This window comes from Rattus norvegicus, chromosome 17 (genome assembly GCF_021556685.1).
Source record: "Rattus norvegicus strain SHRSP/BbbUtx chromosome 17, alternate assembly SHRSP_T2T, whole genome shotgun sequence".
In the NCBI taxonomy this organism is placed as follows: domain Eukaryota; kingdom Metazoa; phylum Chordata; class Mammalia; order Rodentia; family Muridae; genus Rattus; species Rattus norvegicus.
Genome location: NC_141550.1, coordinates 72558626 through 72580320, shown reverse-complemented (window position 1 = coordinate 72580320; position 21695 = coordinate 72558626). Strand labels below are relative to the sequence as shown.

General features: G+C 43.7%; 1 protein-coding gene across 2 annotated transcripts; it reads right to left on the bottom strand.

Moving 5' to 3' along the window:
- Positions 1-5733: 5733 nt before the first annotated feature.
- Positions 5734-20219, bottom strand: Akr1e2 (aldo-keto reductase family 1, member E2). 2 transcript variants are annotated; one of them, NM_001008342.1, is given in 10 exon segments: positions 5734-6149; positions 6410-6492; positions 7963-8046; positions 8564-8636; positions 10738-10835; positions 12362-12484; positions 13892-13969; positions 14657-14773; positions 17757-17924; positions 20114-20219. In NM_001008342.1, coding segments are annotated over 10 exon segments (906 nt in total). In that variant the 5' UTR covers positions 20153-20219; the 3' UTR covers positions 5734-6106.
- Between the last annotated feature and the right edge of the window lie 1476 nt (positions 20220-21695).

Here is a 21695-nt window from a genome sequence, read left to right as displayed (position 1 = left end):
GAACAACGACAACAACAACAACAACAACAACAACAACAACAACTTTTATGGAGCTGCTGTCTTTCCATGTTCCAATGACATCATGTTTTGGCTCCTCAGCTATGTTCCTTTTCATTTCAGTGGCTCCGACTTGGGATGCAAGCAGTGCAGGATCTCAGACAGCTCCTCACAGAAAATCCCACCAAGAACAGAGAGAAACAAGTGCGTGTAAGCTGGAGGTCTGTGTCTAGCTTTCATCCAGTTTTCTTCCTTGTTACACAGCTCCTATCTGATCCCTGGGGAATTGTGCCATCCGTATTGGGATGGGTCTTCTCCCACCAATTACAAATCAAGGCAGTTCCCCAAAGATGGATTCACAGGCAAATCTGATACAGGTGATCTCTCAACTGAGGCTCTTTTCTCAGGCTAGGTTGTGATGTGGCAAACCCTGGCTATGAGCAAATTCCTTTACACAGTCTGTTGGTCTGTTTAGTGTTGTTCTCTTATTTTTGTGGCTCTTGTTGTTGATCCCCAGTTTAAAACTGCCAAATAACAGTGCCTGTTGACCTGTGTTCCAAAGCCAAGAGGCTGCCATATGTTGTATGGACAAACAAGTGTGTTAGATAAACAGGAGTTTTTACCTATTGGCTGAGTTCAATGTCAATCAATCTAGTGTGTTTTTAAAAACATATTTTTTGAACAGAAACACACAAACAATGCTAGTGATGGAACTGTTACAGCACATTCTTAAATGCAACTTAACTCGGTAATTCTGTCAGAAGCAACAATTTAGCACTTACTAATTTAAGGTTAAAAGAGACTTTAGAAAATACTGAAAATATGAAGAGTACATTTAACATTGGGTAAAATATGAAATTACAACATGTATCCTAGTTTCGTTTTTGTTACTATGACAAAATTCCATGACACAAACAACTTAGGGATAGGGATAGAAGGGTTTATTTGGCTTACAATTCCAGGTTATAGGGCAATACTGAGGGGAAGTCAAAGTAGGAATTTAAGTAGTTATATCATATCCAGTCAAGAGCAGAGAGAAAATAAACACATGGATGTAACTTTAATTTGTTCAAACCTTATTTTTCATGATGTTCTTAAATGCTTTTGAAAGACCTCCAAAGTGGGGAGACCCTCACTCAAGTCTCAGGATGACACGACCCCCAAGAACTCACGAGAGACTGATCTTGATGCAATTAACAAGAGGTTTATTGAGAGGGATGAAAGAAACCAGCACGCTGGGGTCAAGACTTGTATCCCACACAGGGATAGAGGAGTTTGATCTCGAATGGCTGGGAGAAGGGGTATTTAAAGGAAAAACCATACCGAATCACAAGGAAGAAGCTCCTGTTTCTCATGATTGTTTAATCCTGCTATTATCTGAACCAGCTGGTACAATTTAGCTAGTTCCTGGAAGAAGTGACTGAAACAGTTGTGCAATTACTCTTTCTGAGGTCACCTAGTTCCTGGAACAGGCAGTTCCAGGGCCCAACTATTTTGCTTCCTTTTGGCTTCAACTTTTGTCTAGGGGGGGGCAATTTTGCTCATAGCCAGTGCTTGCCACATCACAACCTAGCCTGAGAAAAGAGCCTCAGTTGAGAGATCACCTGTATCAGATTTGCCTGTGAGCCCATCTTTGGGGGACTGCCTTGATTTGTAATTGGTGGGAGAAGACCCATCCCAATATGGATGGCACAATTCCCCAGGGATCAGATAGGAGCTGTGTAACAAGGAAGAAAACTGGATGAAAGCTAGTTCCTGGAACAGGCAATTCCAGGGCTTGACTATTTTTCTTTCTTTTGGCTTCAACTTTTGTCTATGGGCCAATTTTAAAATTTTACCTTTCACTTTAACTTCCCTTTTAGTCCACCAGAGGTAGTGGGAAAAAAAGATACAGCGGATGTGGACCTGTTTAGAAAGGTTCTTTAGCCCAACTCCCTCCTATGTTGCCTAGAAATTGGCAGTTCAGTACACAGGTTAGCAGTGGAAGCTCAATCCACTCTCAAACACTCCATGGATACACCAGCAGTCCAGTATGGTATAGCAGAATCGGGATAGCAACCATGAACCAGCAGCCATGGCACTACCTAGTGGAGACAACTGTAGGGAGTGGCACGGCGAAGTAAAGATGGCGCCGACAGCCAGCCCCATCCGACTGTGAATAACTTACCGCACTTGCGCAGGCTTGTCCCCTGTCAGGGCAGCTGTATGATAATGAGGTGAATCTGGCACCCTCCTAACAACAGTACTGCGCATGCGTGGGGTTTTGCACCTGACGTCAGCCTGGCTGGGGCGGTACTATGCTAATGAAAGTTCATGCCGCACCAATCCCTGGAGGACAAGTAGTGGGGTGACTCGTGCCCCACCAATCCCTGAAAGATAATTAGCATACTGTTGTGTATATAAGGTGAGCGGCTTTGCCACTCGGCACCGTAATATTTGAAGCTGTAACACTTGGAGCTGTAACACTTGGAGCGGTAACACTTGGAGCTGTAACACTTGGAGCGGTAACACTTGGAGCTGTAACACTTAGGGCTGGCTGCTACTGCCGCCGCCTCCCCGTATCAAGAATGAAGGTGTCCTGCAGTAAAGGCTGTTGAGAAGAATCCAACCATGTCGCGTCTTCCTTGCCGGCCGAGGTGGGCGCGACAGACAACCAGGACTCAGCCTTGGCTCAAGTCAGCAGGAGGGACCAGGAGGGACAGATTTCAGGAGATGTTCTCAGCTGTGCCTCTCTCAGGGAAGTGAAGATCAGTAGAGATGAGAGACCCAAAAGCATTCCATAGCTACCTCTATAAGTAAGCCTCCCTCAGCTTCTGTCACTGTCCTTCAATCCTATTTACACCCTCCAAACATCATGTGTCCTCCTTGTTGTGTCTTGCCTCAGCATTTGCATCTGTCTCAGCTGACATCACTCTGCCAATGAGCTCAAGTTCACAGAAGTGGCAAGAAACTGCAGCACACTACCAGAGAGGTTTTTGTTTTTTGTTTGTTTGTTTTTTCTTTTTCTTTTTTTTTTTTTTTGTGCATTTCTCCCTGTAGAGTCCTAACAAATGCAGTTCAACTATACAATATAAGCATGTTGTTAGCAAAAAACCCTTCATCACATGTCTTTTCACATGCTTGCATTAGGAGAACATCCTTTGATCTGTATCTGCTTCAGCTAAATGTTCCTTCACGAGTCTGCCTTAGTTTTTTATCTGTGTCTACTTTAGCTAAATGTTTCTTCACTTGTTTGCCCCAGCAAATGAGGATGCAACCGACTTTCCAAAGAACCCTTAAGTTTCCACTTCACATGGATCTTTGCTTACTTGTGTGTTTTCAGCTAGCTTTTTCCTCTATATAGTATCCATGATGCCTGCCTAGGGAATGGTAACACTCACAGTGGGCTATTTCATCCTACATCAATTAACAGTAAAGACAATCTCTCACAGGCCAAACTGATATGTGCACATATGAATGATTTTAGCTTGTGTCAAGTTGACACAAGTTATAAATAAGACCGCTTATATCCCATGAATCAACATCTAATGTTCTGAAGCATTGGACAGAAGGTAGTTTTACTACTGAGAGCAATTACAGCCCAGTGGCAGGAACACTATTCTGAGTCTTGTTAGTTCCCCCATTGGTTTTCTGGGCAATATCACTCTTTTCTGTTCAAGTAAACCAGTGCCTTTCTAAAAACAATACATTTTTCAGGGCTTATGAGGATTAGCTGAGGTGCATATAGTGTGGGAAACTATTAAGAATGAAGACTGACCCTCCTAAAGCATAACGACCTCCATTTCTCCTCTCACGAAAGGGAAGGAAAGACTTACAAATTTGCTTTCAGAAGTCAAGTTGAAAATCATTGTTTCTATATAGCCATCAAGTTTTAGGTTCTCTGCGATTTGGAAAACAGCAGGAAGACAAACATTTGATATGACACGTCACATACTTTCTTAGCAAAGAAGGGTTTTAGACCTTCCTGTGGTAGACATGGCTGTGGCCTGAATTTAATATTTATGTATGCTTGTTAAAATAGTTAACTTGAACGCATGTACTCAAGGGATTGTCAGTGTCTTTACACAGAGGCCTGCGGCTCCCACATTTTCTTTAATCCAACCAGTTGGCTTGGGGAGAATGGTGATACTTTATGTTCTCCTAATACAAACAGAAACAAGTTCTGGACCATCACTCTTGTGGAATTCTATCCTCATTTGCATGGCCGTAGGGTAGCAAGTAATGATTCACACTATGGTTGTTGTTTATATGCAGCTGAGGGCAGGCACAAGATAAAGCAAGGCCTGTGATTGAGCAGTGAAAATCAAATGTGGGAAGAGAGTTTTGTAAGGCAGGATAGATGGGAAAGAAAAAGAAAAGAACGAAGATAGAGGAGAAGGATGACTTAGATTGATGAGGCTTTAAATAACCCCAGGTAGTTATGAATATCTTCATATTCATATTCATAAGGGATGGAGTATTACAGGACAATTTTTCTTATCTTGGTGGCCATTTTATATAAATATTATTTGGCTCTGAGTTTATTGTGTGGACGTTTTGTGAGGTGAGAATTTACTGATATAAATTTAATTGAATCTAATTGATAAATTACAAGCTCTAGAGTTTTGATCCCACTGGGATACTGGGAATTGTGACATCATAATCCATGAGGGGTGGATGGCTGAATGGGGCTGGTGTGGAGGCAACCCACAACATGGGAACTAGAAGAGTGGTTGCTTCTGGGGTTAGCCAGTGGCCGGATTGCTGCAGGGTCCAGAGAGTAGCCTGCGGCAGTGTGGGATGGAAATTGGAAACAGCATTGGGTAGAGACATTTTGCTGATTGAGAATACCCCACAGGTGCCATGTGGCCCGCCTGTGTCAGCAATAGCATGGGTTGGTGGGTCTATTTTTTGTTTACCACAACATCACACAATGTGAAGTATGATTAAGAAAAACTTTCTAAATTGGTAGTGTTTTCTGTATAAGTAACCAGAGCTGTGCAAAATATTATGGCTGGGAATGTCAAGACTAGACTCTTGGAGATTCAACAATATGTAACTTCCCGGTACACTCACACACGCCCACATAGAGGATTTACCTGTTAATTACGTCAAGTGCTTTATGTGTATGGTACCATTTTTACAAAAAATTCAAAGTTTAAGAGCTAACTAAATTTCATAAAGTCACAAAATTAATAAATGATGAGAAGTTATGAATATGGGAAGAATAAACATTTGCTGTAGTGGGGCTGAGGAGGACTCAGGGTCAGCTTAATTTTTAGTGGCCTTTATAGATAGCCTACCAGGACATCCAACTCCAATTCCATCCACACTGTCCTGGCAAGCTTCACATGAGGTTCTTGCCTTAGAAGCAAATGTCTTTTGTAGCAAATCTCTTTCTGGGATCCAGACAAGGAGATTCCTTCCCTTCTTTTTAGAAGTGAGCCTCCATAGGCATTTACACACACACGCTCACCTCCAAAAATATGTGAAGGTGCTCACACATTCATTCTTTCTCTCAAAAGTTTTTAAGTAAGAACAGTAAAAACACATTTTGTCTGAGCTGGGGTCTCAGCTTGCTTGCCTTTTGTTCTCTTAAGTGAAGAAAGATTTTCCTTTAAAATCATCTAGGAAATTCTGGGAGGGCAGAGTACAAAATTGGCCTCAGGCTGGTGGTTATTGAAGCCAACTCATAGATATTAATCATACTAACTTATCACATCTTACATGTTACACAAACACGTCTGTCAAGCAGGCTTTTTTAAAATGTGAAGGTAACTTTAATTCATGAGCAATCAGCATCTCGCTTCCTAGAATAGAAGCCACAAGGACTAGGGCTAACTGACATAAATTACATTATTCTTGGCGCTTGGCTTTCCATAACAACTTGGAAGCAGCCACACGCCTTGTGGTACCTCCCTTTCTCATCCCTAGATCTTTATTTTTCTCCGAACTGGTTCTGTTCTAGGCAGAGTTTTCCTTGTTCCGACTCTGTTGTCATTCTTGGCTGTGGCTGCGTCTGTTGCTGTGGCCACGCAGGGACCACACAGCCTCTGCAGAGGTGGATCAGTGCTGCTGACCCTGGAGATCTGTTTCCACTGGGCAGAAATGACGGAGAGTGAGGCTGTCTTTAGTACTCTATGTGGAAAGGATAGTCCTTATGATTTTCAGTTCTGGAAAACAGAATCAAAAATCAAAGAGAGAAACAGAGAATGGGCATTCTTAAAGAAAACATTTTAAGTGGAAGAATTGTGCCTATCTAGTGTATAAATGTCGTTGTCTTTATTCACTGGCCCAGCCTTAGATGGGGAAGAGTCATGATACAGTTTAATTGAGCTTGAAATATAAAAGTAAATACCTATTCAAGATCTAGTCATCCTGCTTGTGTGTAGCTCCCTTTCTCTTTAAAAGGAAGTGAAGGAGACAGACTTACGAGGGGAAGGTGGCCAAGCGGAGGTTCTTGTCGAGGCTGAGAAGTTCCTCCATATCTTTTTCAGTTAATTCAAAATCAAATACCTAGAAACAAAATCAGGCGACCATAGGGAATTCAGAATAAACTCCACTTAACTGGCATCCCTCTTTCCTTGACACCAAGATGTGAAAGAAGTTCTGCATTAGACACCTAGGTCTTCTCCCGAAGCACAGGCGAACCTCCCAAAATGCACTTTGATTTTCATTCCTTGACCGACACTGACTTAGCCTCAACTAATTGTAAGAAACCTTGGAAAGATGAGCTATATATTGTTTTTATCTTATGGGAAGGTGGAACACAGGGGAAGAGTCAAAAAAAGCAAAGTGTTTTTTCCACTGATCTACGTCTTCCTCTTAAAAAGAAAAACTGTTGTTTCTCCCACCCAATAAACTAGGAAGCCAGCTGGTACTGACTCTAGCAGCATCAAAATCTCACGGGAACTTTTTGAGGAACTTCACTTTCAAGTAGAATTCTTAACTCTCCTCTCCTTTGCCTCCTGACACACTTAAGGACTAACATCAAAGTCTCCAATAACAGTTTCTCACAGTGACTACAGCCCACTGTGGCTGAGGGTCTATATCCACGGAGTATGAACCAAAGAATACCTAGTGGCTTTGCCATGCCCCGAGTGGCAGAAGCTAGGAAGATGGTAATTCTCAATACCAGCCACAGACACATAGTATGTTAGGAGTTGAAGAAAGGTGGCCTCAGAGGCAGTCATTTGGATCAAGGGGGAGAAGTAAAGAGACAGACAGTAAAAGTAAGGCTGGTGTCATTGTGGTGTAGACATACTGAATGGGTACTCTGAGCTGTCACAGAGAACACAGACCTAGGTCTTGCATTGAAAGCCTCTGGCCCACTCAGAGGACAAACTCACAGTTTACTATCCTTGAGACTTTTCTTCTGGTTAAGCTTATGTACATAATCCCCTGCTCTTCCAAATCTTACTGGCACCCTCTCCAGCCTCTCATACACGGACCTATTCTCTGTCCCCAGTATCAGGTCCCCATTTCTGCTGTGATTCTTGGTTGAGTATTAAGAGACTGTCTTTGAAAAGGCTGCTCCCAATTCATATTTTGTACATGTTCTAGCTAAGTAAGATATTCAGTGCATTCACTAACTTAAATGCCATTAGGCAAATGAGGAACACAACACCCAGAGCTTCTCCCCTCAAGAGATCAGTGGGCATACCCCATGTGACCCAGACTGGCTAGATGTTCACCAACCCTGTATTCCTTCCTCCTGAGCACACATTGGGCATATCTAGCTTCTCTTGAGGGTCAGTATGGCATAGCAACATCCACCCCTAGGGGAATGGGTGAGGAGGGGACACGAAATAGTAAGGGCCTGTCCTGACTCTATGTGAAAGTCTGACCACCAGCACAGTTTACAGAGGAATGCACCTCCGCCAGATGAAGGCCAGCCATAAAGGTGTAGGGGTTGTATGTTTCTTAGGAAGTTAGCCAGCCCTCACTAAGTCAGGATCTGAAGAGTTCTAATCAGGAAATGCTCACCTGAATATTCTCTCTAATCCGACTTGGGTTGACAGATTTGGGAATCACTATCAAGTTCCTTTGGATCTGAAATCGGATCAAAATCTGTAGGAAAGAAAGTTTCACATAAGAATAAAACAAATGGAATGAGAGCTAAGGCAGTACAATATTTCAGTTTCATTTTATGGTAAGAACTAGAAAGTTCCTTTCATCTCAAAGTCCTTTGGGGATCAAACTAACATGCTTTGTCACTCTATCTGTAATGATGGCCATCAGGCCAAGAAGATCAGAGGACTCACCCACCCTATTCACTAGAATCCTTAAGCATGTGTTCAATTCCCCAGATGACCAGGGCTTTTAGATAAGGTTGACTTTAATCACTGGCTCCAACACTGGTTGTCTATGCAGTTGGCAAGGCAGAGGAAGTGGCACTGGAGTGTATCTTGACTGCTGACATTTGAGGAAGGCAGTAGATATGACTTGACTGAATGCCAACATGGAACCAACTAATTATGGCTTCAAATTAGGAAGCTCTGGTGAACCAACTCATCCAGGCTCAGGACTATGGGGGAAAGGTCATGGAGAAGTGTGACCCTAGTACATGACAGTCCTTTCCACATACCTGAGCAGGAGACTTCCCATGCTTCTTTGCAATCTTCCGAATAACGATATCATCCATCAAGTGAACCCCATCTCTAGACAGACAGAGCAGCGTATGCTATGTCAGGAGGCTGATCAATGCAAGGGCTGAAAAAAATTACTCTCCTCTAAAATTAGAAATTTACTAGTTTTCAATTTATTTTATTTACTTCTTGTCTTAGTCAGGGTTTCTATTCCTGAGCAAACATCATGACCAAGAAGCAAGTTGGAAAAGAGAGGATTTATTCAGCTTACCCTTCCACATTGTTTATCACCAAAGGATGTCAGAACTGGAACTCAAACAGGTCAGGAGGCAGGAGCTGATGCACAGGTCATGGAGGATGCTGCTTACTGGCTTGCTTCCCCTGGCTTGCTCAGCTTGCTTTCTTATAGACCCCAGGACCTTCAGCCCAGGGATGGCACCACCCACAATGGGCTCTTCCACCCTTGATCACTAACTGAGAAAATGCCTTACAGCTCGATCTCATGGAAGCATTTCCTCAAGGGAGGCTCATTTCTCTGTGATAACTCCAGCTTGTGTCAAGTTGACACACAAAACCAGTCAGAACACTTATTATTTTTGATTTTTTGAGGTAACTCACCTAGTATCCCTGAGTGATTTCAAACTTAGTCCCAGTGCCTCTGTCTCTCCTGGAATTATTGGTGGGTGTCAATAGGCCTGAGTAATTTTTAAGACTATGATAGTATCCACCAAAAATCTACCCAGGCAAGGGTACTAGTGACTAAAGTTAGCAGTTTTATTTTATTTTAGACAGGGGATCATGCTTGGCTTTGAGCTTGCTATGTAGCCTGAGAATGACTTTGAACTTCTGATTTTTCTAACTTCTCTCCAAAGGGCTTCAGTTACATGTGTGTACCACCATACCTGTTTACACAGCACCTAGGGATTGAACCCAGAAAAACATCTCTTTTTAAGCAGCTAACATATTTGAAGCATTGAGCCTGTGGAAGTACTCAAAATGTCCAGAAAGAACCAGACTGAGCAGGATTTATCTTGCCACACACTTCTCACTTACTCTACCAGAGACCGTTTTACCCCAAGGCTCATCTATAAAACAGACCCAGATGTCTAGGAGCTCCCCGGCTGCTATTACGTTCAAATATGCATACCCTTTTTCACAGAGACAAAAACTGAAGCAAGTCCAGCCTTCTCTTGCTTCCTAATGTTTCCTAGAACTGAGTGTGAGGTGCAAAATAGACCGAAAAGAGATGGTTCTGCATTTTAAGTAACGTCAGTGACAGACAGTGCAAAGCTACCTGGTACATTAGGTAGATAAAGAGAAGCCATGACAAAAGCAGGGCACCAAAAGGACTCATGGAACCTTCCTGGAGGGCACAGTGCTGAACTGAACATGACGTCACAAACAAGAGTAGGCAAGACTTGAAAAAGAAAGTGACAGAGTTTTAGTAGAAAGAACAGTATATATAGTTGCCTAGACTAGAAAGAATATTCTGAGTGACCAGGAGTAGTTTCATGGGATTGATGTGCTGAAGGTTTGCAGGGATGGGGACAGACTGAGCAGAGAAGGGTGGAGCACAGGTGGGAGATTGACTTACTCATGTGCAATGAGATCACTTCAGCTAGTGGCTGAGCAACACAAGGGAAGAAGTGTATCCGATGGGAGTTATGGGGCTAAGAACCTTAAGGGATCTGTACTCCATTGAGGTAGAGAAGACGACAACACAGAAAAACGGACATACCCTGGGTTCTACTAGCACCGTATGTTACTGACCCTTGTGTTGGATTGGAGTCAGGGTATGGGAAATGGATGGTTTCCACAGTTCTGCCTTAGGTGGCTCAGTAGGAGAATGGTACAAAATTCAGGTTCAGGGAAAGAAGATATGCCACTTTACTGTTATCTAAAGACTCTGAGTTTTGTGACATGTCCTGAGGTTAGAGGGTATTAACTGACTAATGAACTACCAGGCAGATAACAAAGGGCTCACTTCAGTCTGGGTCTGTCCAGTCAAAGCTGGTTACCCTCACAAAAAATCATGATTAAAACAACCCTCCAGTTTGAGAAATAGCTCCCTACGTTCACCCTGGGACCTGAGAGATGTAGGCCTTTTTCAATCCCTCCAACTCTTAAATGTTGGTTAGCACCCAGATTAGCACAGTCTCTGACATGTCCTTACCTTGAGCCACCGAGGGGACGGTAAGCGGTCACAGACACATTTCTTCCATGGCAAAAATCAATTAGGCTCTTTTGATTAAGATATGGGTGGCATTCAATCTAGAAACAAAACCACGGTGGGCCAAAAATAATTTAGACAAGTAGCATTCTAAGAAAGCACTGAAGAGGAGACTTACTTGGCATCCTCACCATCAATAACTAGGTACAAAGGCTCCTCTTAAAGTCTTTGGTGTCTCCACCTACAAATGAGTAGGTTGCTGTCTGCCATCTCCAGGATGCTAGAAGGTATAAGTGGCTTTGAGTCCTCAGACTGTCAGACACTTATGTCATGCAGACATTCCAGCATTACCTGCTCAGTGTGGCTTTCTTCACCACATAGGAAAAGGCCCGAGCAGTCTGAATTCAGCCCCTCCTCGCCTGCCCTTCCAGTCTCCACTGTAGTACGTACAGTACCCAGCACCTTGAAAAGTTAGTTTGCATATTGGCTATGTTTGGTCACCAGGATTTGAGTTCCAAACACAAGTCTTGAGAGCAATATTTCTGCCTTCTCCATTTTTCTCATGCACAATTCTAGGTTATAGACAGACTTATACCGATCCTCAGTTAGCGGGAACTAGAGAGAATTAGGAGCATTGTCTTTGCCAGCAAGATCAGCTTCCAGGAACTTCTCCTTTGAAGGTATGTTGAGCTCACTTGCACATGAAATTCTCTAATTATCTCTAATTAACAAATATTTATTGAAACAACCTCAGTCGCCCAGGCTGTTCTCAATTTTGGGCAACACCTAAGTCCAAATTCGGACAAGATTCTCTACAGTCATTACATTTGAATCTTGGTGTGATGGTTTGTATATGCTCAGCCCAGGGAGTGTCAGGATTAGACAGTGTGGCCCTGTAGGAGTACGTGTTTCACTGTGGGTGTGGGCTATAAGACTCATCCTAGCTGTCTGAAAGCCAGTCTTCCACTAGCAGCCTTCAGATGAAGATGTAGATCTCTCAGCTCCTCCTGCACCATGCCTGTCTGGATGCTGCCATGTTCCTGCCTTGATGATTAGGGACTGAACCTCTGAAACTGTAAGCCAGTCCCAATGAAATGTTGTCCTGTAAGAGTTGCCTTGGTTATGATGTCTGTTCACGGCAGTAAAACCCTAAGTAAGACACTTGGTAACAAATGATGGCCAGCAAACATAGGAACTGTGTGTAGCAGAATGTGAGGTATAGGCGGGAAGGGAAGATTCATTTCTGCACCCTGCCGGCTTGGGTGGAGGCAGTGCTATCGCTTCCAGCTCTTCTGTTGGGTGTGAGTGAGTGAAAGGGAAGGGCTGCTTTCCTCTAATGAGGGTGAAGGGTCTTTGAGGACCCTGCTCTTCTGAACACACTTGGTCGTCTGCCTCCAAAACCAGGCGGATCAGAGAGATCTGTGCCATACCCTGTCCACCCATGGCATCACCTAACCACATGGGACGTAAAGAAAGTCACTTGCCTACTAGGCCAGTCCTTTTCTGCCAGCTACCTCTTTACAATTCTAACAGCTACTACAGGTAAATGCACGTAACATGTCTCATCCACTTCCACACGGACAAACAAATGACCCAGAGTAAGACTTCACACCACCCACCAGCTCACCTGGTTAGTTATTGGCTTGATTCTCAAACCAGGCTTATTCAAAAGTCTGTCAAGCTGTTCATGGTTGAAGTTGGACACCCCAATGTTCTTCACCAGACCCTCAATCACCAGGTCCTCCATGGCCTGAGAGAGAAAGAGAAGTGCTGTGTGGAGCATGCAAGTTGTCCAGTTCCCAGATAAGCCACATCTTTTTGTGACTTGTCATGGGGCCTTTAAAAGTGTTTTACTTGAAGTTACATGCGGACAGTATTATCTCTACCAGGACTGTCTTAGAGTTCCTTGAAATGATTCACACAAAGCACATAGCCAAGTCTGGATCTCAGCAACTGTCAGCATAACTTGTCTATTCATACTCCTTGCTCTGATATGGTCTGCAGTGGCCCATGGAGATATGTGTGTGTGCAAACACATGCACGCATATGCTGCTCCTCTCCATAGCTGTCTCTTCTGTATACCTAGATATTCTTGAGATCAGTGATGGGTTGGTGCTCTCGATTCCCACTCTCACATCATACATCTTAAGAAATGTATAATTTCCTGGAGGATGAAGCAACCCCACTTGGGCTGACCTCTGATAAGGGAGTCCTCAAGCCTCAGCTTCAGAGTACCCATGAGCTTCATGGCAGTGTGGAGTCAGGCCTAAGTGTCCAGTGAGATCATCAGGACAGCAACCGGTGAATTAAGAGTCTACAACAATCACCCAATAATGCACCATCCAGAGCCTTGGGTTCAAACTCTAGATCTTTGATGAGCAGAAGCCCAAGGTGACAGAAAGGGCTGGAGCCCTTGGAAACACTTTGTTTGGTCTTTCTGACTAGTTCCCATGTTTCAAAGCTTTCCAGAGAGACAGGTATCACTGCCCAGCTCAGGGCCTCCTCTCTGTCTGCTTTCTCCCTCTTGCCTCTCTTAGGCACTGAAACATTCCTAGAGTTTTACCCATCCATCTCACAGGGACAGTTCCATATCATACCTTCTTGATGGAAACTCCTCGAAGCTTTGCTGGTTTATACCTGAACTTGTTCAAACGTGCCAGTGTTCTGTTCCTGAAGCTGGGCAGCAAAGGGACTAGAGATCGAAGTGTCCTGACATGCTCTGTTCCTAGTCTGCCACCTTCATGAGACTCTCAAGCCTACCACCTTCCTGATTTTTCTTGCTCACCTCACTATGAATGCTGACCATTTTTCTTCTGGACCCTGGACACTGTCTTGACACTTGTTCATCCTCCCTCTAGTCCTTTCCTGTCTTCCCAATTTGAGTTCCAAAATACTGCCAACATTACGTTTTATAACAATTAAAAGAGAACCTCCAAGAACTAGGTGAGGACTGCAATGTCAGCCATTACCAATGGCTGATGGGAACATTCTAGATCATGCCATGCTGGCCGTTAATATTTAACCACCATGTACTGCAAACCACATATATGAAGTGGTTCCTGGGGTATTTTAACACAGGAGCTCCAGATCTTATGCAATTTTTATTTGGGTACCCATGAGCATGGATGAAATGTCCAGTTGGCATGACTCCACTTACCTCCCAAGTGTCCAGAAAGCTGGTGTGACTGGGTATGACCTTGCCACTGCGATCCAAAGGGATATCTTTGTCCCCAGGCTGTGAGAACCAGAAGGAAAGGAGCTTATTGGCGTTTGTGGGCACCCTCTGTCACTAGACTACACAGGGAGACAATGGAGATGTATAGTCTCAGTCAGTGGATGTGCACCTTAGCCTTGACCGTCACTAAGTCCTACGGGCCTAGTTGAACCATTTATCTTCTCCAGACCTCAGCAGTCATCTTAAGACCAGGCATAAAGGGAGGGAAAGGCCGCAACATTTCATCATGAAGTTTGAGAAAGGCTTGAATCCCTGTCTGATTCAGATTCTTAAAAAGAGGAACCAATGGGCTTCCTTTATGTCTTAATATGATCAACTTTACCCCAACACTATTATTCCGCTCTTCTTTCTAGGACTTCCAATCAAGTTGAATGATAACCAAGGGAGAAAACAAAGTTAGGGGACAGAGGGTAGAGAAAGCCACCCTGACAGGTAAAGGCTTCATTACTTTTCTAAGCAGTGACAAGGGTTGACACCTCTCTTTGGGCCAATTATACATTCCTAGTAGGTCACAGGACAAGTATCAGAAAACATACATTTAATAATTCTGAATCATTCCAAATTTTAAATATTTTTATAGGTTCATTTCCTATAACGAAACATGAAAAATGTTTTGCTTCCAAGCCCTCTCCTATGCTGATATTTGTCTAGGTCTTTGCAGGAATCTAGCCACAAACCGAGTGGTACCTTGAAGCCCATGGGCCAGTGTATGAGGTAGAGGTCCAGGTAATCCAGGTTTAAGGCCTCCAGGGTATTGATGCATGCCGTTTTCACCAAAGACTGCTTGTGGTACGTGCACCACAGCTGCAGAAGAGAAGTGAGACTAGGGTTTCCAGGCCACACAGTCTAAGACTAACAGGTCATACATCAGTCCGGCCCACAAACCTGCACCTGACAACACCACAGCTGGATCCGGAGGAAGACAGTGGTGTCATCCTTAGAATTGGATGATTGGGTTTTTCACAGCAGGGAGCCTTCCCTAATGAAGTCCAACACAGGAAGGCATTGGGAGTGGTGAGGGTGATTTGGATCCACTAACACCAAAAAAGGTGAAATCAGGGTAGAGTAAGGGTTGGGGGAGAGGGAGTCCTATGTGGAAAAGATCATTTTCTCCAACTTACAGACAGTTCAAACTTCTTTTTACTGAGTATCTTATATAACCATTCAGGGTAAGTGAGGTGGGTTTGGACTGTCCTGTATTTACTGTCTTAAATTTATGCAGACATGACCCTCCAGGACAATAAATAGAAAAATACATAATTGTTTTTACCTCATTATTCCCTCTGCTACATTTTCACTAAAGGTCCCAGCAGCTAACCCGGAGGTTCCGTCCAAGCAAGGGTAAATGAAAATGAATAGATAAGTGGACCAAGACATGAAAACAAACAGCAGCTAAGAAAAATGAGGACCAGAGCTCTAATCCTCAACATCTAAAAAGATATATTTTCTGTGACCTAGAACTGGGGAGGGGACATGGGGACAGGATGATTATTTGGGCTTGCTGGCTACTAGGCTACCTGAAGATTCAGTGAGAGACTGATAAACCAGCTGGTCTCCATCTTGGGCTTGAAAGCCATCTTGTATTGAAGACAGACTAGGTTCATTCTGTTCATGATGAAATCTGTTTCTCAAGGATTGGGCTGTGACCTTAACTACAGATGGCTCTGTGCTGCCGGTTTCAGGAAAAGGCAGCAGTGAGTTGTTTCAGGAGGCTGGTAGGACCACCTTGCAATCTGACCACTTTACAAGCACGCCTTTGTTTCAGGAGGTTGTTATGAACAACTTGTCATGGTTGTATCCCGCTTCTTTAAACACACCTATTATTTGCCCACCAAATCCCCCATTTGGAAACTCCCTATGTAAAAATCCTTATCTCCCCCACAGTTAATGCTGATCTGTTTAATCCAACCTTTAGGGACAACCCACGTACATGGGTGCGTGCGCACAGACACACACACATACACACACACACACACACACACACACACACACACACACACACACACACACTTGCCCTTGTTAATTTGGTCATCATTTGGGTTGACGGTCTTTCTCCTTACAGTTATGGGATTAACAAGACCTTGTTGCAAGGGAATTGGAACAACTGTGAGAGGGGAGCATTGGCAATTGGCATCCTCCTCTGGTTTCCTCATATGAACACAGGCATATACATGTGAACATACATCACACTCATATCATACATGCACACACTGACACAGACATCCCAGTCAGCCAGATGGGTGATGGAGGGAGGAGAGAAAGCCAAATTAGATGTAAACACATCATACTACTAATAACAATTTTCCCACTGTGAATAAATACATAATTTCCTCAATCTTAATTATAAAACAATATATAATTATAATTATATTTCTTTCAAACTCCTACCATGACTGACACACTTTCCCTGGTGACTATCACCCACTTGGAAGCCCTGTACACTTTGACTATGTGGATTTGGAAGTCCCTAGTTGCTCATCCCTCTGTCTGAAGATTCAGAGGAAAATCTCTCTCCTCAGTGAGCGTGCTCCAAGCCCTCTCCACCCCACCTCTGTGTTCTAGCTTACGCAATGATGGGCAATGAAAATCAACCACAGAGACGGAGGAAAGTCTACAATGGGAACACCCCTGAAGTGTAGGGTTATGGATGATTAAGGACCCTCGTTTGTAACATGCTGATATCGGGACCCAGACCCTGGGCTATCGACTAACTTGGGCAAAGCTGCTGCTGAATAATAGCTGGAACTTAAACATGAAACGTGTGACCACGTGACTATTGCCTGCTATTAACCACCGGGATCGACATCGGCATTCCTTTTTTTTTTTTTTTTTTTTTTTTTTTAAAGCAGCATTTACTTCTTTTGAAATAGGGTCTCGCTATGCAGCTCGGTCTATCCTGGAACTGGCTGCATAGAACAGGCTGGCCTTGAACTCAGAGTCTCCCTCCTGCCTCTGCTCCCTGACTGCTGTGAGTGCTGGGATTAATGGCATGTGCCCCCACACTTGGCAAAAATAAAGTAGCTTTAAATCTTAGATTAACTGTGTTTCCCGAGGGGTTTACTTCCTTCCTCTCTTCGGTATCTGCTTCCTCCTCTTCCTCATAGGCAGCGCACTCATTGCCTCTCACCTGTGCATGATCTAAAACTCATGCTCCTGTCAGATGCCACTGTGTCCTCTGAGCACGTCTCATTCATGTGCAAAAGAAACTGCCTGACTTAGAAACAGTTTTTGTTCTCAACTCCCTACATTTCAAGGAAAAGTTCAAGCTTCTTATATGCCAGGGCTTTGGTACCTTGACCCCTGTCCACTCCTCCTGCCTCCCTCTGCTTCCCAGAGACTCCTACACCTGCTGTGCCATGTTCACACACACCCCATGATTGACTTGCTTCCTCTATGTAAAGCTGTCACCTCATCGTCAATTTCTTAATGTGGAGTTTGGAATCTGCCCTTTAACCATCCCTGGCAGGCGATTCCAAGTTTAGGCCTGTCTATGTAGCCAGAGTTCGCAAGGGCTTGAACTTTACTCTGCTCACTAGAGACACAAAGGTCAACCAAGATGTATTGCTGATTGGCGGCGTCTGGGCGCCTCTATCTGAACGGCCAAACTGAAAAGCAAAGACGTAAGCAAACCAACACAGGATGTAACCCCACAGGTTCACCAAGTTGGAGAAGAATTAACTGCAAGCCAAAGGCACCAATTCCCATAAAGAAACGCAAAAACTCCTCAAGGCTAGATGATTCCAGCTCTGCCCACAGCTGTGACTGCAGAGGCTGAGGGAGTCCTTACCTTACTGACGATGAACAGCTCGTCTCTCTTCACCACACCCTCCTTGATTTTCTCCTTGATTCCCATCCCAACCTCACTCTCATTGTGGTATAAGTAAGCACAGTCGAAGTGCCGGTAGCCCAGGTTGATAGCCACCTTAACCGCATCGGTCACTTCTCCTGGAGAGGCCTGTAACCAAACACAAGAAAGCTCGGAATACCCAAGACACAATCTGAAGCTCAAGAAGGAAGACCAAAGTGCGGATGCTTCAGTCCTTCTTAGAATGGGGAACAAAACACTCACAGGAGAAAATATGGAGAAAAAGTGTGGACAGAGACTGAAGGAAAGGCCATCCAAAGACTGCCACACATGGGAATCCATCCCACATAGTCACCAATCCAAGATACTATTGTGGATGCCAAGAAGTGCTTGCTGACAGGAGCCTGATATAGCTGTCTCCTGAGAGGCTCTGCCAGAGCCTGACAAATACAGAGGTGAATGCTTGCAGCCAACCATTGGACTGAGAAATGGGGTCCCCATTGGAGGAGTTAGAGAAAGGACTGAGGTAGCTGAAGGGGTTTGCAACCTCATAGGAAGGACAACAACATCGACCAGTCAGATACCCCAGAGTTCCCAGGGACTAAACCATCAACCAAAGAAAACACATGGAAAGACCCATGGCTACAGCTGCATATGTAGCAAAGGATGGCCTTGCCGGGCATCACTGCGGGGAGAGGCCCTTGGTCCTGTGCAGGCTAGATGCCCCAGTGTAGGGGAATGCCAGGGTGGGAAGGCAGGAGGGAGTAAGTGGTGGGTGGGTGGGGGAACACTCTCATAGAGGCAGGGGTAGGGGTGATGGGATAGGGGGTATCTGGAGCGGAACACTGGAAAGAGGATAACATTTGAAAAGTAAATAAAGAAAATATTCAAGAAAAGAAAAGAAAAGAAAAAAAAAGGAAAATCTATCATCAGGGGAACCTAATTCCTTTTCTCCCTCGGAAAATATATAGTCAAACAATAAATAAATATTCAAATTGGTAAAGCAGTAGGAACATCAGTTGGACTTAAAGGTAGGGAGTAAGAATGTGATTAATATTCTTCTTTACTCATTTGGGGAGAAGACCACACGTGCTTTTCAGCTCTTGCAGAGGGCTGAGCTGTGTGCTGTGTTTCTTGAATGGTTACAGAAGGGGTGAGAGCAGCTGGGGCATGAAGCCATCTGAGCTCTAACACTCAGGGATGCGTGAATCAGTTGGAAACCTAAAACAAGCATCTACTCACACACGAGGGACTCGTGCGATACCTGTATGGCACATATGTGAGGCACATAGATATTTCCACTAAATATGAAAAGTGCAACCCAAGCCAGCCTTGAATGTGATGGCTCCCTTGCTCTTTCTTAAAGCTGCAGCTACAATATTTAAGATCACCAGTCATTGTCATATTTGTTACTGCTTTTCCATTGTCTCCCACAAATTTCGAAAGGGATCCCTGTGCCTTCAGGTGGAGGAATTAAATGCTTTCATTGTATTGGGAGGGTGATGTTTCTTTCCCCCTTTTTATTTATTTGTTATTTTATTGATGTTTCTTCCACCTCAGTCTCCGCTAGGCGACACCAAAGAGCACTCACATCACCAAAATTGCCTTAAAAAAGAAAAAATCCCACCATTTTTACAAAAGTTTCTGAAGAAACATTTATCTAAAAACCTACTAAACAGAATTTTCAAATTTACTTTTTATCGAAAAAATACATTTTGATCATCTTTCCCCCTCCTCTAACTTATCCCAGAGTTAGGTAGGCCTAGTTCCGTACCTACATACTTACTCAATTTCATGTTCACTCCCTACATACAAAATCTACGGAACAGGCAGTGTATCTACTAGCCAAGATCTCTACTGCCACTAAGCGGACTCCAGAAGTAGACATTACACGTACATGAGTGCAATTATTTAATTATTTTTATTTAGTTTATTTCAGTACGCCAAGCGGCACGCTTCCTTGTGGCCATTTCATACACCCAGGGTTTCGCTGTGCAAAGATGAGTAAGTGCCACTTGGCACAAAAATGATTATTTTAGAGGTTGGGGATCCGTCACTAGCTCACACAAGGCTGGGTTATGCTCACGGTGCTTTATATAAAATTAGCCTAACTGCTTTTCAACCGCGCAGGGAGCAGGTGTTTTAGGATCTAGTAAAAGTAGCTTCTCAGGAGAGTCCGATCTCTCCTCTAATCAGTCTGGAGGCAAGACCTTGATCACAGCCCGGGTCTGGAAGGAGTCACCCTGGGCAAAAGAAGTCCCGCACCCTGACGGTTCCTGAGCGAGTATGCATCGGGCTCCGGGACCCTTAGCCCGACCCACACCGGAGCGCCTCCTCACCTTCCAGGTGCCCAGGCCCACTGTGGGGATTTGATGCATGGCTCCCCTTCGCTCAGAGGATCAGCCCCCAACCTGCACTGGAGGTGACAGCGAGCAGCCCCGGGCGCTCAGGGTAATGCCGTGATTGGCTGGAGTTCTGACACTCTAATTGGCTGATGGAGAGGTCGGTTAGTGGTATGATTGGCTGGTAGCATAGTCCATTTTCAGAGGACCTAAGCAATCGTGTTTGGTTGTGCATTTCCTCTCTCCTAAATCCTCTGTGATCCTAGGCGTTCTGTCTCTTAGCAACCGGCTTAAAGCCCAAGTCCTGTGCGGTGTCCTTCCTGTAAACAGGCTGGGGTGCATATTTATTTCCTGAACGTTAGATGTTTTAGATTAATGCTCGTTCCTACTATACTGGAAAAAAATCGATTGAAATATATTAGCTGTCTTGCAGTCTTGCAATGATGTGTGTTACTTCGAGGAGATTGCCATGTTACTAATAGTGGAAACATGATATGGATATCATTTTTAGGGTGTGTCTTATGAAATTAAAAAAAAAAATCGGGACCAAAAGTTAAACACCTTGGAAGATTATGGACTGTAATAACACCTAATAATAAAGAAGGTAATGAACTTTAAAGGGAGCAAAGAGTAGAGGGGCAGATTTTGAGGGAGGAAGAGAAAGGGAGAAATGTAATTATAATTGCAAAAAAAATCTCAAGATAATCCCTCAAAGGAATGCCTACAAGACAAATCATCCCCCGGATGATTCTACGTCCTATTTAGTTGGCAATAATCCTAAAATCACAAGCTGAAACAGCTAGAAGGAACCAGAAAAGCAACCCAGAAAAGCAAAGGTAAATGACTATTTCGAAAATATTAGCATTATTAAAACGATCACAAAAACTAAGGACTTACCATATTATAGTGCTGGAAGTTTGTACCCTTTACTTGTTTATTAATACTTTGGCAGAAGTCAACAATTTTACATTGTTATTAGCATCAGCAAATTCAACCCACCTTTTTTTTTTTGTCTTTTGCCACGTTAGATATCTGTTCATATGTTTGCGTTTTGTGTGTCCTCGTGGCAGACGTTCTGTGGATGTGGAAAACTGCATCTCCTCCAGTTCTCTTTATTTATTTTGTATTTCGTAAAGAATGGCAAAGTTAAGCCATTAACGGTTAGACATTTTTTTTTTGTAGATTTTGATCCTAAAAGTGTTCTTTATGCAAATCGACACGGAAGTACCCGTTTGCAAGAGAATGTGCTTTCAGATGTCACATTTTATTAGCGCTCTCTCTGATAGGCTTTTATTACTCATAGGCACACTTTACAGTTTCAGTTCATAAACCTACAGAAATACTGTCCTTTCGATCACTTCATAAAAACTTAGTTTGATCTAGGGATGCCTTCTTTGTTAATGGGCATCTCAGATTTCTTAGTAGTAATTTAGGAGAAACATGAATGCTACAGATGTAAATACTTGAAAAACGTATAAGGCTACTTTATATGAAACTATTGAAACCTCAGATTTTGATGAGGTAGCTTATGTTAGCACACTGAAAACTTTTACCAGGTTCTCGTGGCAAGTGGAGACGA

Coding starts and splice junctions, on each gene's coding strand:
- Akr1e2 (XM_087590766.1), bottom strand. CDS start 18,116: ATGGATTCCCATGTGTGGCAGTCTTTGGATGGCCTTTCCTTCAGTCTC. Junction 13,970..14,656: donor ACTGGCCCATGGGCTTCAAG/GTACCACTCGGT, acceptor TGGTTCTCACAG/CCTGGGGACAAAGATATCCC. Junction 8,047..8,563: donor ATGGGAAGTCTCCTGCTCAG/GTATGTGGAAAG, acceptor TCTTTCCTACAG/ATTTTGATCCGATTTCAGAT.